Source organism: Podarcis erhardii (genome assembly GCF_964252035.2).
Source record: "Podarcis erhardii genome assembly, chromosome: 7".
In the NCBI taxonomy this organism is placed as follows: Eukaryota; Metazoa; Chordata; class Lepidosauria; order Squamata; family Lacertidae; genus Podarcis; species Podarcis erhardii.
Genome location: NC_138511.1, coordinates 93,291,859 through 93,309,208, shown reverse-complemented (window position 1 = coordinate 93,309,208; position 17,350 = coordinate 93,291,859). Strand labels below are relative to the sequence as shown.

General features: G+C 51.9%; 1 protein-coding gene across 4 annotated transcripts in view; it reads left to right on the top strand.

The window, feature by feature from the left end:
- Window positions 1–16,364, top strand: part of SPTBN4 (spectrin beta, non-erythrocytic 4) — a 100,564-nt gene extending 84,200 nt beyond the window's left edge. For 2 of the 4 annotated variants that reach the window (XM_081868617.1, XM_081868615.1), the window contains exons 12-19: window positions 67–151; window positions 1,519–1,715; window positions 2,402–3,054; window positions 4,592–4,673; window positions 9,238–9,521; window positions 10,792–10,965; window positions 13,213–13,255; window positions 15,680–16,356. In XM_081868617.1, coding sequence (XP_081724743.1) covers window positions 67–151; window positions 1,519–1,715; window positions 2,402–3,054; window positions 4,592–4,673; window positions 9,238–9,521; window positions 10,792–10,965; window positions 13,213–13,255; window positions 15,680–15,844 — 1,683 coding nt within the window. In that variant the 3' untranslated portion in view covers window positions 15,845–16,356. Of the gene's footprint in view, window positions 1–66; window positions 152–1,518; window positions 1,716–2,401; window positions 3,055–4,591; window positions 4,674–9,237; window positions 9,522–10,791; window positions 10,966–13,212; window positions 13,256–15,679 lie in introns of all 4 variants that reach the window. The other 2 variants (XM_081868614.1, XM_081868616.1) reach the window with 2 other exon arrangements.
- The last annotated feature ends 986 nt before the right edge of the window (window positions 16,365–17,350 follow it).

The window sequence follows — 17,350 nt, the reverse complement described above, 5'->3', positions numbered from 1 at the left end:
CTAGGAATTGGGGGGGCAGGCAAGGCCTGGGCAGAGACATGACCCTTCGTTTTCTCTCCGCTTCAGATCAAGCTCCACCTGGAGAAGCTGATGACAAAGAAGAAGGAGATGGTGGAGAAATGGGACCGGCACTGGGAGTGGCTGCAGCAAAGTGAGTCCGGGTGCAACGCCAGCCCCTCCCCCCCCAAAAAAAATATCCCCCTGAAAATCCACCTCACAAAACCGTTCCTCCTCTCACAGTTTGCTTTGTAGCCCCCCAGGGAGAAGTGGGGGCATCCCTTTCTCTCCCGACTCCCATCCTCACATTTTTTGGGGTGGGGAGTTGGTCCCATGTTTCTCTGTCAACGCATACTATTTATTTATTGACTGAAACATGTGTACAGTGGTACCTTGGAAGTCGAATGGAATCCGTCCCAGAAGTCCGTTCGACTGCCAAAACATTCGGAAACCAAGACACGGCTTCCGATTGGCTACAGGAAGCTCCTGCAGCCAATCAGAAGTCACGTTGGATGTTTGGGTTCCAAAGAATGTTTGGAAACCGGAACAATCAGTTCCGGTTTTCAATCGTTCGGGAGCCAAAATGTTCGACTCCCAAGGCGTTTGCTGTGTCATTAAAATAAAAACAAATATCAAAGCGGTCTACAGCCATAAGAACTGTAAGAAAGTGAAAAACAGAGCTCAATTAACCATTGTGGAATAATGTCTTCTTAATCACCTGGCAGAACAGAAATGTTTTCAGGAAGTGTGTAAAAGTTGGTGTGGAATATGCCTGCTGAATCTCCAGTGGCAAAGAGTTCCAGCAGACTGGGCCAAAGGCACTAAAGGCTCAGCTTCTCATTGTCAAAAGAGCCTCACCAAGTCAGGGAACAAGGAGAAGCTAAGCTTTTGGGGTCATTGGCGCAATCTCTAGTGGCAGGGAGTTCCAGAGGACAGAGCCGAGGACATGAAAGGCTCGGTTTCTTGGTGTTGCGAAATGAGCCTTGCCAGTTCCGAGAACACCCAACAAGACTCCTGCAGAGGATATTGGGGATAGAGGGGTTCAGGTGATCCCCAAGGCACCCTCGACCCGAGTTGTTTGGGGCTTCTGCTTGGCTTCCGTGGGGCTTTGGTGGGTGGCTTCCTGCCCTCAATGGGTGAAGAATGCTGCAGCCAGATTGCTGGCAGGAACATCATTTATTATTATTATTATTATTATTATTATTATTATTATTATTATTTATTATTATTACTTGACTTTATATGCCGCCCTATACCCAGGGTCTCAGGGTGGTTCGCAGAATAAAACCAAGATATAAAACCACAAAATGCAGAATAAAAATAAAAACAGCAACCCAATATCCCCCATGCAACAGCCTCGTGACACCCACTCACAACCAATCCGGGTTCGAGGTTCTTGCGGCTGGCTGAGAATATCTGAGCCCTTCCTTTCAGCAGCTGCCCGTCTTGTGCCCGGCCCGGTTCCAGCTTCTTGCCTTGATTGGCAAAGCCCTGAGCTCTTTCCCCCTCTCATCCCTGCAGTGCTGGAGGTCCACCAGTTTGCCCAGGAGGCGGTGGTGGCCGACGCCTGGCTGACCGCGCAGGAGCCACTGCTGAAGAGCCGGGAGCTGGGCAACAGCGTCGACGAGGTGGAGCAGCTGATCCGGCGCCATGAGGCCTTCCGCAAAGCGGCCGCGGCTTGGGAGGAGCGCTTCAGCTCCCTGCGGCGGCTCACCACGGTACGGGGGGCGGAGGGAGCGGGTGCGAATGTCGCCTTGGGGAAGGGGGAGGTTCTTAAGCAGAGATCAGGTGGACACCGGGCAGGGATTCCTGAGCTGGGTTTCCTGATTTGCAGGGGTTGGACTAGATGACCCTGGGGGGGGTCTTACGTTTCAGATTCTCATCATCATCAAACCTTTTATTGGCATCGCATACAAACATCCAAAACAAATCAATACAGATTTACCACTTCCCCAGTGGCACAAAACATTTGCTAAAAGAAAGGAGGCAGAGCAGTCTATGGTCTCCAGGGAGATCAGACGTCTGCAGGGCATTTTGACGACAAAAAACCAAACAGAGATATTTAGCCACTAGCTTGGTGAGCTCCTGATCATTCCCCAGTAATAGAAAATGTATGACCTCTGACTCTGGTTTCCATTTGGGGATGCAGAGTCGATCTAGAAATTGCTGGCAGAGATCAGCATATAGTTTTCAGTTGAGAACCAGATGTGTGAGGGTTTCCACCAGGTGGTCTTCACCTGGGCAAGTTCTTTCTCCTTCCACCCTGCCTGAGAACCTTCCCCAAAGGAGGTTGGATGGATTTGAGTATATGTAAAATGTGTAATATGTGTATGTCAATAAATAATAATAATAAGAAGTCCATAGTTTTCCCGAGGCTGACCCTCCTTTGTGCCCTGCCCCACAGATTGAGAAGTTGCGGGCTGAGCAGAGCAAGCAGCCCCCCACGCCTCTCCTGGGCCGCAAGGTCTTTGCCGACCCGGCGGAGCTGGGCCACAAGTCACTCCTGCGCCAGCCCCTCCACGAGAAGGAGCTGCTGCTGCTTCGCGGCCGGGGGGAGGCCCAGGCCCTGGTCAACGGGCTGAAGCCGGAGACCCCCGAGCGTGGCGAGGCCAAGGTGGGCTACGTGCGCCACGAGCTGAAGCCAGAGCGTCTCCAGCCCAGGATCGACCGGCTGCAGGAGGCGCCCGGGGAGGGCAAGGCGCCCGGGGAGGGCAAGGCTGGCGCCACCGTGGAGGAAGACACCCGCCGACCGGACTCACGGCCGGAGGCGGCGGAGACCAAGGGGGGCGGGCGGGTGGAGGCGCACGTGGAGCGCCACCGGGAGCGCCACGAGCGGCGGCTGGAGCGCCAGGAGTCAGTGGAGCAGCAGGAGGCGCCGCCGGCGCGCCACGAGCAGCCTGAGCGTCGGCGGGAGAGGCGGGAGCGGCGGCTGGAGCGCCAGGAGTCCAGCGAGCAGGAGGCGCCCCGGCAGGCGGGCCGAGAGCGGCACGAGAGGCGGCTGGAGAGGCAGGAGTCCAGCGAGCAGGAGGCCCAGCGCAACGACCCCAAGGGAGGAGGGTGAGGAGCCGCCAAGGGGGGGGGTGAAGCAGGCAGGTCTGGTGGCCGCAGGGGGAGAAAGCACAGCTCAGTGCCCCCCAGCCAGCCGCTCAGCTGAAAGCATTTGCTTAATTTGGGCAAGTGACTTTTAAATTAGGTTTTTAAATGGGATGCAACATTGGGATAGCTGCACTACAGCGGGTTGGGCTAAATGGCCCCTTAGGGTCCCTTCCAAGCCTACAATTGGATGATTCTGTGACCTAGCAAGGCAGTGGAGGTTTTTAATGAAAGTCAGATAGCTAACTTCCAGATATTTTCCAGCTGTCATTCCTGTGGCGTTGCAGCAGGGGGCTGGTCTAGATGATTCCTGGGGTCCCCTTCCAGCTCTGCAATTTGCAGCATTCAGGCTTGGGCAGCCCTGAAGACAGCCCTGTTTAGGGAAGTTTTTAATGTTTGATTCTGGTTTTAATATTCAGTTGGGAGCCGCCCAGAGTGGCTGGGGAAACCCAGCCAGATGGGTAGGGTATATAATACAATAGCCTGCTAAACATTAAAAGCTTCCCTAAACAGGGTTACCTTCAGATGTCTTCTAAAAGTCTGATACTGTAGTTGTTGTTCTCTTTGATATCTGGTGGGAGGGCGTTCCACAGGGCAGACGCCACTACCAAGAAGGCCCTCTGCCTGGTTCCCTGTAGCTTCACTTCTTGCAATGAGGGAGCCACCAGAAGGCCCTCGGAGATGGACCTCAGTGTCCAGCAGAACAATGGGGGTGGAGACGCTCCTTCAGGTATACTGGACTGAGGCCATTTAGGGCTTTCAAGGTCAGCCCCAACACTTTGAATTGTGCTCGGAAACGTACTGAGAGCCAATGTAGGTCTTTCAAGACCGGTGTTATGTGGTCTCGGCGGCTGCTCCCAGTCACCAGTCTAGCTGCCGCATTCTGGATTAGTTGTAACTTCCAGGTCACCTTCAAAGGTAGCCCCACATAGAGCGCATGGCAGTAGTCCAAGCGGGAGATAACCAGAGCATGCACCACTCTGGCGAGACAGACTGTGGGCAGATAGGGTCTCATCCTGCGTACCAGATGGAGCTGGGAGACAGCTGCCCTGGACACAGAATTGACCTGCACGTCCGTGGACAGCTGTGAGTCCAGAATGACTCCCAGGCTGCGCACCTGGTCCTTCAGGGGCACAGTTACCCCATTCAGGACCAGGGAATCCCCCACACCCGCCCGCCCCCGTCCCCCAGAAACAGTACTTCTGTCTTGTCAGGATTCAACCTCAATCTGTTAGCCGCCATCCATCCTCCAACCACCTCCAGACACTCACACAGGACCTTCACCGCCTTCACTGGTTCTGATTTAAAAGAGAGGTAGAGCTGGGTATCATCTGCATATTGATAAACACCCAGCCCAAACCCCTTGATGATCTCTCCCAGAGGCTTCATGTAGTTGTTGAAAAGCCTGGCCTGGTCCCTCTCCCCTCCCACTCCTGGGACGCAGCCCTCCTGAATCTCCCGGGGGGGGCACCCTTTTGACCCTCTTCCTGGTCACCCGCAGTAAGGCGACGTTGGCAGACATCGTGGAGCAGCTGCAGGAGAAGGAGTCCACGGGGCCGGCGGCCACGCCAGCAGCGGCAACGGTGAGTCCCCCCCCCCCATTTTTGTTGTGTCTGTTAGAATTCAGGCTCGGGTCAGAGGTATGTGCCTATTTCTCCAGGCACCGGCTGAATTCTTTCGACCTCCCTCCGGCGACTCCCGGCAGGAAAAACACACGAGGTCCGTTCCGGCGATTTTCCTCAGGCTGTGAGAAAAACACACCAACTGCTTCTCCTCCTCCCTGCTCCCTGCATATCCCCAGGGAGGGGAATCAGACTCAGACAGAAAAGTAACTACATGCCTTTATTCCTGTCTTTAGCAGTCATACAGTCAAAGATGTCTGCTCTCTTCAACAAACAGAGAGAAACTCCAAACTCCACCCGTGTACATCCTGTACAGGTCATATGACACACACTGAGCTCACATCCTGTGCTCAATAAGGAGAATGGACTGCCCCTTTGTTTCCATGGCAACAGTCACATACATCCTGTCTGGCTTTGCAGCCACAAGCAGCTGACTGAGCTGCTGGAGCCTTTGCTTGCTGCAGCATTGCTGCTTTAGAATAACATACTCCCCCTAAAGTATCAATGCGTGCTGCGAGCAAAGCGTCATCCAGAGAAGAAAACAAACAGTTGTTATATGTATAACATTCCCCAGTTGTTTCAGTTCCACCCTTGGAACTACCCGCCATTGGTTTCACCAATGTACCTCTCTGGTTGTGTGACTTCCAAGGAATGAGTGCTTCTGCATTACCTTGTGTCAGGGGCTCAGGCAGCCCTGACACCTTGGTTAGCAACTCTCTGTTGTGCCTTTGTCTCTGACTCAGACACAGCTTCAATCTGACCTTGGTCGTTTACAACAGCAACACATGCAATAGCTAGGTTGGCAAACTCTTTTGAATACCTCTTGGGTGGTACACCCTTCGTTGCTCTCTCAGACCTATGTAAGAGGTGCTGCTCTTCTCTGCTTTCTGGTTCAGCCTTTGGACTCTTTGGAGAACCAGTACCAATTGTAAACAGTGGTTCATCCTCCTCTTCTGACGGTCTAGTCATCATGTGAGATTTCCTCTCAATGACTGTGACAACGGAGCTGTCTGAGCTATCGCTGTCATCATCAGTACTACTGAACTCAATAAAATCAACATCATCATCAACATCATCAGAATCATCATCATCACCTGTGGGAAATGTGTGAACAATCACTCTCTCCTGTTCAGGAGCACTCTCTAGAAATTTTGTGAGAATCACCTGACCAGATTCAGACAAAATTACTCTGTAGAGACCCTTTTCATAACCCACAAAAATGCCTCTGGCATTCTTTACTCCACCCGGAGCTTCTGTCCTCACATGAGACCCAAAAACCTTGAAATGGGCAACAGAAGGTTTTCTGTGGAACAGTTTCTCAAAAGGAGAACTTCCCAACTCTTTTGAAAACTTTCTCAACCACGTATAACAAAATGACGTTAGCGACTCAGCCCAATACTCATGTGGCAGATGTGAACTAAGCAATTGCGCTTCCATTCCCTTTTGCAATTCTTTGTTCACCCTAACACAGACACATCTGTTCCAAGCTTCTTCGGAAGCTGCAATTTTGTGTCTTATCCCTTTCTTCTTCAGGAACCTCTGGAAATCCTGTAAAAGAAAAATTGGCTTCTCATCTGTGCAAAGACAATTTATGTCAGCATCATGCATATTTTTAACCTTGTCACAAAATTCTTTAAACCTTTCTAAGGCTTCTTTCGGTCTCTCCAAAAGATAAATCCATACAAAACCTGTGAAAGAATCAACACATATTAGGTAATACTTTGCATTGCCTCTAGATGGTGCTAAAGGACCAATCACATCAGCATACACCCGCTGAAATGCCCTGTCGACCCTCGAGGTGACCTGCTTGGCGTTCTTCTTGGCTACACCTGCAAAAGAGATCATGTTAGAATTACATTTCATGTAATCACTTTGATCAAAAGTCAACAAATACAGTCCATCTTTCTCTTTGGCAGAAAGATACAGCTCTCCATCTTTGTAGATCTCGCAGTTCTGATCATCATAGGACAGTTTTAGTCCCTTTTTGGCAATCTGCGAAACGCTGAGCAGATTGTACTTCAACCCTGGAACCAAATAAACATTGTTTATAGTCAAGTTCAGACTTTTAAGATACACAGTCCCAATTCCGGTGGCTTCTAGCTCTTGACCGTTGGCTTGTTGTACAACGAAGCTTTGCTTCTTAAACGACGAAAACAAATCCCTACGATGGGTCATGTGAAATGTACACCCAGTATCTATGACAAAAGCGTTGTCCACTTCTGGCTTGGTTCCTTTCGACATCAAAGCCTTTGCAGGCTTCGACTGTGACTTGGCATGACCTCTGCCTGACGCCTCAGACTTCGTGGAGCTTCCCTTGGCTCCTTTGTTCTGACGTGGCTTCTCGCAGTTCCGCTGAAGATGCCCAGTTTGTCCACAATTGTAGCATCGGACAACGTTCAAAGCTACAGCGTCTCCTCCAGTAGCTACAGCAGTGGGGGTGTCAGAACTCCGTTCTCGTCTCCCCCTGTCCTTGACTTCCAGGGCGGCGAGTCTGTCATGTTCACAAAGAACCACGGCAAAGACCCTCTCCGACGTTAGATCTTGCGCTGGGAGGGACCCCAGCTGACTGGCAACTGTTTTGTAAGTCTGATTCAGACTGTTGATCACCATGAAGCAAAACACTTCCTCCTGCAGACGGAAATTGCGTTCCACCATCTGTTGACGCAGAAATTTCATTTCCGTCAGGTGCGCTTGAACATCTCCATCAGGCGCAAGCCTCAGGTTGGACAGCTTTTCAAAATACAGCAACGCTGAAGAACCTGCATCTCTCTGATGTGTCCTTCTCAGCGTGTCCCAAACATCTTTCGCGTGCTGTAAATCTTGTATATGAATAAGCTGCGAGTCTGACATGCACAGAATTATAGCAGTTCTGGCCTTCACATCCTGTGACTCCCAAGCACGCGTTGGTGCTGCAGGGATGGGGTTCTCAATCACCCCAAAGAGTCTCTGATTCTGCAGCAAGGCCTTCATCTTAATAGACCAAGATGCATAATTGTCACTGGTCAAGAGGGTTGGAGAAGGCAGGCCTCCCCCCTTCTTAGCATCCATTTTGAGTCCTTGCAATAACTCTCAAACACAAGCCTCTAAAATCCAATAGCTGGCTTGTTTACACTCTTGTGCACCTGGCAGCTATAACACTTGCTGCTTGCAAAGTCCCTTTCAAGAGTTCCTTTGGGCCTAAGTCAAAACAAAAACTTTGTTTTTGCCTCTCTGAGGCATAGCCTGACTGTACAGCCCTTATCTTGAAACCGGCCTGCGTTGCTAAGCAACAGCATTCCTTTCCTTGGACAGGAAAAACCACAGGAATGTTTTGAATGCAGGCTTCTTCTCTCTCGGAGCTGTTTTTCCCAAACGTTGCTCCCTTGAAGCAGAGAATGAATCAATCTGCATTCACACTTCTAAGCCCGAAAATCTCATACCTGGGCTCCGTAGCTTGGCTTTCAGCTTCTTCTGGTCAGCTCCTGGCTGCAGAGAATCAGCCCCCATTTCAGGCTTCCATGGAGAGGGATGAATACAGTAGCTCTGCCACTATTTCTGCAGAGGTCGATGGATCGAAACCATCCTCTGCTACCACCTTTTCACCCCTTGCTTTTTCCTGTAAGACCTATTGCAGTCGTTAAGAGTCGTCAACAGGCTCATCACAGCTATCTGCCAATCACCCATTCCCACCACCCTTCTGAGTAATACCCCTCCCCACCTTCTCACTATATAGAAGGGTCTGGAAACTTCTGTTTCAGTGTATCTGAAGAAGTGTGCATGCACACGAAAGCTCATACCAAGAACTGACTTAGTTGGTCTTTAAGGTGCTACTGGAAGGAATTTGTTTTGTTTTGACTATGGCAGACCAACACGGCTACCTATCTGTAACTCTGCTACCACTGTTAGAATTCAGGCTCGGGTCAGAGGTATGTGCCTATTTCTCCAGGCACCGGCTGAATTCTTTCGACCTCCCTCCGGCGACTCCCGGCAGGAAAAACACACGAGGTCCGTTCCGGCGATTTTCCTCAGGCTGTGAGAAAAACACACCAACTGCTTCTCCTCCTCCCTGCTCCCTGCATATCCCCAGGGAGGGGAATCAGACTCAGACAGAAAAGTAACTACATGCCTTTATTCCTGTCTTTAGCAGTCATACAGTCAAAGATGTCTGCTCTCTTCAACAAACAGAGAGAAACTCCAAACTCCACCCGTGTACATCCTGTACAGGTCACATGACACACACTGAGCTCACATCCTGTGCTCAATAAGGAGAATGGACTGCCCCTTTGTTTCCATGGCAACAGTCACGTACATCCTGTCTGGCTTTGCAGCCACAAGCAGCTGACTGAGCTGCTAGAGCCTTTGCTTGCTGCAGCATTGCTGCTTTAGAATAACAGTGTCCACCCCAGTCCCTGGCTATGCCACCCATGGGTTCCTGGGCTCACATCACGACTGCAGGAGCCTGGGTGACAAGACCTTCCTTGGGGGTCCGCCATCTTGGCCCTGGAGACGTCAAAGCATCTCTCTCTCTCTCTCTCTTTCCCCGCAGCCTCGTGAGAGGGAGTCTCCGGCCCGCTTGCCCAACGGGCTGGACATGCTGCCCGACCGGACTCCCCGCCCCGACCGCCCCCGCGCCCGAGACCGCCCCAAGCCACGCCGGAGGCCCCGGCCCAAGGACCCCAATGCCCCGCCGGGGGAGGCGCGCCGGTCCCGCTCGGCCCCTGCCCAGACCAGCGCCCCGCCCCCACCGCCCCCCACCCACACTGTCCAGCAGGAGGGCTACCTGCTCCGCAAGCTGGAGCTGGAGGGGCCCAACAAGAAGGCCTCCAACAGGTGAGTCGCGGGGGGGGGGGACGCTCCTGCCAGCACCCTCCCTGCCCGCCCACCCGCCCGCGGGACTGGCAAAGGAAAGGGGTGGGGCGGGTCTGCGTCCCCCTGCTGAAAAGGGCCAGTCCCAAGGGCCCTGGGGAGGGCAAAGCAAGTGGGCACAGCTGGGCTGGGGGGGGGCAGACGTGGCCCCAGTTCCAGGGTCTTCTGCTTGGCTTCCGTGGGGCTCTGGTGGGTGGATTTCTGCCTTCAATGGGTGAAGAATGCTGCAGCCAGGGTGCTGGCAGGAACATCATCATCATCATTATTATTATTATTATTATTATTATTATTATTATTATTATTGTGGTACCTTGGTTTTCAAACTTAATCTGTTCCAGATGTCCATTCCGAAACCAAAGCGTTCCAAAACCGGGCCACGCTTTCCCATAGAAAGTCATGCAAAACGGATTAATCCGTTCCAGGCTTTTAAAAACAACCCCTAAAACAGCAAATGAACATGAATTTTACTGTCTAACAAGGTCATTGATCCATAAAATGAAAGCAATAATCAATGTACTGTACTATAAAATAAAGAAGACAGTATTGTAGATGATGAAATGAAATGAAAATGAAATGAAATGAAATGAAAATTAACATGAATTTATTTTTCTTACCTGCGCTGATGATAGTCCTTGTTTGGATGGGGGGCTTCTATCCATTTCCGCAGTCATGCAATACATCAATCAATCAATCAGTCGCTGAACTGGGTTCCACACAGTCACAAAAACAAATTAACCGGAAAAGCCTCAAGAACAAAAATGCAAAATAAAGAGCAAAAAGCAAAAGTGCCCAACTTAATCTGTTCTAGATGTCCGTTTGACTTCCAAAATGTTTGGCAACCAAGGCACAGCTTCTGATTGGTGCAGGCGCCCCGGAAACAATAGCCAACAGCTGCATTGGATGTTCGGCTTCTGAAAAACATTCAAAAACCGGAACATTCGCTTCAGGGTTTTCAGCATTTGAGAACCAGGGTGTTTGAGAACCAAGGGACCACTGTATTATTATATTTATTCATTTAAAGACTTTAGCAATTGCCTGGCCTCTTAGCCAATGGTCACCCAAAAGCATCACACAAGCATCACAGAAGGAGGTGGTCTGCAACAGGAATTTGAGGGGCTCAAACCCTGGGACCTTCTGCATGCCAAGCAGGTGTTCTCCCCACTTGTGGGGGTGGGGGGCTGCTGGGAGGTGCTGACCCCAGCCGGCTCTCTCTCTCTCTCTCTCTCTCTGGCAGGTCCTGGATCAACCTCTTCTGCGTCCTCAATAAGGGGGAGCTGGGCTTCTACAAGGACTCCAAGGGGCGGGAGTCGGGCAGCACTCATGCCAACGAGCCCCTCCTCAGCCTCCTCAACGCCACGAGCGAGGTGGCCAATGCCTACAAGAAGAAGAAAAACGTCCTGAGGATCAAGTGAGCCTCCTTCCTGGGATATGGGGGGGGGGCAGAGCCGTCTTTCCCATAGGGCTTAGTGGTGCGTTGCGCCAGGGCGCCGGCCTCTCAGGGGTGCCCCAGCAAGTGGGGGAGCTGCGCGGCATTGGCGGCTGCCTCCCCTTTCCCTGCATGCCCACCAGCTGTGCCCCGCCAACCATAAGGCTGGCGGGCGTGCAGCTTCCATCCTAAACCTCTGCAGGGATCGCTCTCCTCCTGAGGACGCTTGGGAGGGGCGCAACTTCACTCCCAAACCTCTGTGGGGATCACTCTCCTGCAGTGGCATGGGGGAGAGTTGCTCCCCCCCCCCCGGATGGCTGGCAGTGCACAGCTACGGCCACCCCAACACTATCTGTGGTAATTTGGGGGCGCCCATCTGCTAAAGACATCCCTGGCAAGCAGGCCCCCAAGGAGTGGGCAAGGAGCTGGAGACCAAGGGAGCCCCTCCTGGCTGCGCCCAGGGGCAGGGCACAGATGGTGCCCCTCCTGGGAACCAAGGTGCGGAATGAAGGCGAGGGGAACAGGCTCCCCCCAGGCCAGCAAGGAAGTCAGAAGGCAGCAGTACATTGCATGGAAAGTTGGGAGAGACTTTGGAAGGAAGACATTAGATTAACATCATGTTATGATTTAAAAGAAAATTGCATGAAAATGCTTTACAGGTGGCATTTAATGCCTCTTAAGCTAGCCAACTTAACGTGCGTGGAGCTGTGGTGTAGACCACTGAGCCTAGGGCTTGCCGATCAGAAAGTCAGAAGGTCGGCGGTTCGAATCCCTGCGACGGGGTGAGCTCCCATTGCTCGGTCCCTGCTCCTACCAACCTAGCAGTTCGAAAGCATGTCAAAGTGCAAGTAGATAAATAGGTACCCTCTAGTGGGAAGGTAAACGGCGTTTCCGTGCGCTGCTCTGGTTCGCCAGAAGCGGCTTAGTCATGCTGGCCACATGACCCGGAAAAACTGTCTGCAGACAAACGCCCGCTCCCTTGGCCAGTAAAGATAAGCACCGCAATCCCAGAATCGTTCATGACTGAACTTAACTGTCAGGGATCCTTTACCTTTTTTTAAGCTAGCCAAAATATTCAGATCTAGGACAAACACTTCTTGGAAATGCAGGGAGGCTGAAGGCACATGGATCCTTAAGAAACCTGAAGCCTCCTGCTAGGAATTATGGGTAATGAAATCCCCAAAAAGTTCAGGAGAGTCTTATGTATGTTACAGTCACAGCCAGAATTCTAATCGAAAAAAACTGGAAGGGAGAGGATATTCCATCTAAATCAGACTGGCAAAATAAAATAAGAGAGTACGCTGAACTGGCAAGATTATCAGCAAGGTTACAAGACGTTGCTGATGAAAAATTTATCAGAGAGTGGGATATATATATACTGAGTCTATATAAAAGAACATTGTCCAAAGATCAATCTATTGGCAGGTCTTGATTGAGCTTTGGTGTGTAAATAGGATAATTTTGTGAAATAAAATCTATAGTAAGTTAAATAACATGTAGAAAGCAAAGTTTAAGTGCATATTTATGGAATTTAATTTGGGAATGCAAGGGGAAGATCGGAGGTCTTGTCAAATTTAATCACAGATGGATGTACAAAGCAAGTATTAGTTAAAGAATGAATAATTATTTTTTATTTCTCATTTTGCCTATAACATCTATTGTACATTTCTATTATAAAGTTTTCAACCAGTAAAGCATCCCAAAAAGGGGGGGGCAGCAGTACCTAAGAACACAGGGGCCCATCGAGCCCAACATCCTTGTTCTCGGTGATCAAATGCCCCAAAGAACCTAGGAGTCAAGATAGACTACCTCTGGACCTGGAGGTTCCATAAGAATTTAAGGAAAGCCTGGTTGCAGGATTAGGCCATTGGCCCATGTTGTCCGGCATCCTGTTCTCATAGGGGCCAACCAGAGGCCCATCACGGGAAGCCTGCAAACACCAGGCTTCCACGACTGCACTCCTCCCTCTTGTGGTTTCCAGCAACGGAGATTAAGGGCACAGCCATTGTGCCCAGGAGCCATCGATAGCCCTCTCTTCCTCCTTCCTAAATCTGCCTCATCCTCTTTTACAGCCATCTAGGCTGCTGGCCACCACTGTCTCTTGTGGCAAGGAGTTCCATAGTTGCCCCTGAATGGCAGTGAAGCGCAGGAGGGCCACTGGCCGGATCCAGCCCAAGGCTATTCCTCTGTTCTTGACTTCCCTAACCACTGCTTCTTCCTCTCTTCCAGGACTAGCGAAGGTGGCGAGTTCCTCCTGCAGGCCAAGGACGAGGTGAGCTCTCTGTTCTCTCTCAGAAGGGTGTTTTTAAATTTATTTATTTATTTTTCCAAAAAAAGTTCATACAAAATCCTGCCAAAGGCAGTGATATCAAACAGGATCTGGCAGCAATATACGTATCCCATATATGATTATTTGTCTACGGGCAAACTCCGGCTCCCTCGGCCTGAAAGCAGAGGTGAGCGCCCCACCCCAAAATTGAATTCGACTGGACTTAACTGTCCAGGGGTCCCAGAGCAGAGACAGAACAAGGCAGGGTTATGAAACAGGGACCCTGTGATACCAGGGCAATGTAATTAACTGATTCAAATACCCTTAGTCACTGTATCAATCCTATTCATTCATGGGCCAAGGGGATCCCAGGCCATGTTCCTCCTGGCTTACAAATGAAATAAGGTCAGATCTCATCTGTTTATCTGAATCTGCAGCAGGGCAGCAGCTGAAGAAGGAGCAAAAAGGGTTTCCTCCTGTGTGTGTTTCTTTGTGGCTGATTAGCTGCTCTCCCTGTGCAAAGGACAGAGGGGGCAGGGTTTCTGGTGAGGCAGGTGATTAGCTGTGGGAGGAGCTTATCAGAGCTCGCAGTTTGATCCATCTTTTAGATTTAGGGGAGCTAGTCTCAAATGTTTGTTGGGGGAGACCTAGGGTTTTTTCGGGGGGAGTTATTTGTCCTGTCTGCACGCTTCTTATGATGGAGGACCGCTGTAGCCACCCCCAACGACATGTTCTCAAGATGGAGGGTGAGGGAACAGCTGCAGTCGCCTGCGGTTCCTGCACAATGTTTGCCATCTTGCCAAAGGTTGCAGGCAGCTTTACCTGCAGCAATTGCATGTTGATTGCCCTCTTAGAAGACAAAGTCCAGCAACTGGAGGAACGTGTAGCTACGCTCCAAAGAATTAGAGAGCTGGAGCTCTTCTTGGAAGCAACAGAGCACACCGTCTCCACCAAGGAGGAGGCAGGGGACTCCCCTGAGAAGGAGGCTAGTTCACCAACACAGGAGCCAGATATATGGAGAAACGTGACTCAAAGAAGTAGGAGGCTCAGGGTTTGCTCTGATTGTTTAGAATTACACAATCGCTTTGAGGTCCTCTCCCCTAGCATGGAAGACGAAGAGCAGACTCCATTTGAGGATCTCTCCCTCGTTACAGTCGATCAGGTATATGAAGATGAGCAGCAAAGTCAGTCCTTAGGGAATGTGCAGGCGGCCTTGGAACGGACAGCTCGCGGAAGAACCCCGACCAAACCTAAGAGGAGGCGTGTAGTGGTGATAGGGGATTCCCTACTGAGTGGAACAGAAGCATAGTGAACTCTATGATTCTATGATTCTATGAATCTTGGCAGTCTTTCTTGTCCTTGGCATGTTCTTGGCATTTCATGATTCTTCTTGTTTGAACCTGGTGTTGTGTAGCTCCTGGCATTGTTTGAGACTAGTGCTTTATAGCCAGAGTTTTACGCCTCCTTGCATGTACCGTTCATATCATATTGTTTTTGCCAGAACGTGCTCATTCCATTAGCTCTTTGATCAACACAGTTCATTAATAGTTCCTCAACAGCATCCATTTTGTGGTGTTCTTCAACAATTTTAGGCCGATACAAACCATTCCAATCCAAAAAATCAAGACGCGGGTGGCACTGTGGATTAAACCACAGAGCCTAGGGCTTGCCAATCAGAAGGTCAGCGGTTCGAATCCCCGCACCAGGGTGAGCTCCCATTGCTTGGTCCCTGCTTCTGCCAACCTAGCAGTTTGAAAGCACGTCAAAGTGCAAGTAGATAAATAGGTACCGCTCCGGCGGGAAGGTAAATGGTGTTTCTGTGCGCTGCTCTGGTTCGCCAGAAGCACCTTAGTCCTGCTGGCCACATGACCCGGAAGCTGTACGCCAGCTCCCTCGGCCAGTAAAGCAAGATGAGTGCCAAAATCCTAGAGTCGTCCGCGACTGGACCTAACGATCAGGAGTCCCTTTATCTTTACCTTTCATCCAAAAAAAGGTTGCAAACCGGGATACAGTCATACCTCGGGTTACAGCTGCTTCAGGTTGCGGTTTTTCAGGTTACAGACCACCAAAACGCGGAAGTACCGGAACGGGTTACTTCTGGGTTTCGGCGGTTGCGCATGTGCAGAAGCGCTAAATCGCGCTATGCGCAGAAGTACTGAATCGCAACCCACATGTGCGCAGACACACAGGCGCAGGTTGCTAACGCTGCGGGTTGCTAACATGCATCCCACATGGATCATGTTCGCAACTCGAGCATCCACTGTATATCAGATCCCAGAAGGTTTTTACTTTACTGCAAGTCCACCACATATGATAGAAATTTCCCTCTTTTTCTTTACCTTTCCAACATTCCTTATTTTTCACCTTATACATTTTAGCAAGTTTTGCTGGCCTTAACTCTCTTCCTTCCTTCCTTCCTTCCTGCAGGAGGAGCTGAAGACCTGGCTGGAGGCCCTCACCGCCTCCATCGCGGAGCACGCTGAGATCACCCGCTGGAGCCAGGCCTTGCTGACCACCTCCTCCACCGACGAGGGCAACCCCAAACATCGGGACGCTGACCGCAGGGCCAGTACCTCGGGCCGCAAGAAATGAGGCTGCCCCTCTGGCCGCAGGGCCGTCAGGCTGCTGTGAGGAACCCCCGGAGAAGGAGGCGCCGGACACTCTGGGCCCTGTGGCCCTCGGCCTACGCGAGGAGGAGAGCTTCCTGGGGCAGAGACTGGGGGTCTTTGGGGAGGGCCACAGCCGGGCGCCAAGGCACTCCAGGCGCCCCGAGGTGGGGGGGGCGGTGCCTGCTCCCTCTGTATCTGCTGAACCAGCCAAGACTGTAGAGACAGTGAATCGCTGGGGGGTGAGGCTCCACCAGCGCGCGGGGGGGGGGGGAGCTGGTGCCCCAGAGGGTCCCCAGAGCCTGCCACCCTTGCTCCTGCCAAGAGCCAGCCCAGGGACCCAGGAGGCTGCTCTGCTTTCCCATGGCTGGTGCCCAGGAACAAACAGCGCCCCCGTCAACCAGAGTCACATCTTCTGCTTTTGTCCAATCTGTGTCCAGGGAACCCCCCTTTTCATATTCTCTCCCCCCCCCCATGCTCCAAAATGTCCTCCAAATGGGATCCGTGCCAGGCAGAAGCAGTGGCAGGCCAGGTGAGGGCCACGCGCCACGGTAGTGGGGGGGTTTTGCAGGGCTGCCCCCTTTGCTGCCACCAGCGGGAAGAGGCAGCTCGCCCCCCCATCCCTCCCCAGGAGCTCAAAGTGACTGCTTGACAACGGCCCTCAAGGGAGGTGTGTCAGAGGTGGGAACTGGCTGTTTCTGCTTTCTCTGCAAGAATTTCTCCTTCCAGTTTCTTGTCTTCCGATCAGCAACAAAACTTGCTCCAGTGGGGGCAGTTTTTTGTGAGAGTTGGGGGGGCGGTTGTGGGGGCATCGCTCCAGACCCCCCCCTGCCTTTGTCAGCCTCGCCGCCTGCTTCATCAGCAATCAGACTCCTAGGAACTGCATTCGACGCATTACTCAAGTCCAGAGATGACCCCACGCCGCTCCCCTGCCCCCACCCGGAAAAACGTCTCGTCTGGGGTGCTGTGTGTGTGTGTGTTGGCCCCTGGCCACCTTCCCATCAGTGTCTGGCTCTGCTCCCATCTCCCTCGCAAAGCCATCTGCCCCTTAGTTGCCTTTGCGCCTCTCTCTCTGCGCGCCCTTTCGATGCCCTCCAGACAGAAACCTCCTCTGCGTCCCTCGAGAGGCGGAGAGTGAAGGGGCCAAGGGGGGAGGCTGCCTGCTCCCCCTTTTCCAAAGCTGCCTGGGGCTCTGCTGCTCCCGCTGCCTCATCTTTGGGGCTCGGGGGGGGGGCGCATCCGAGACAGAACAGGCTCCAGCTTCCAAGGAGGAGCCCGCAAAGGAGGCACAAACGGCGCCCGGACTTCGGAGCACAAACTCACATCAGCAGCACAAGGGGGGGGGGAGCCCGCGGGCACCGCTTTGGCACTGCTCTTAACAAGCCATATCCCTTGCCATCACGACTTCTGCTATTGGGGAGGGGGCTCCCCCGTCACGCACAGAGGTGTGCTTTTATGCAATAAACAGCAGAGTCAGGAACTGCACCTGGAG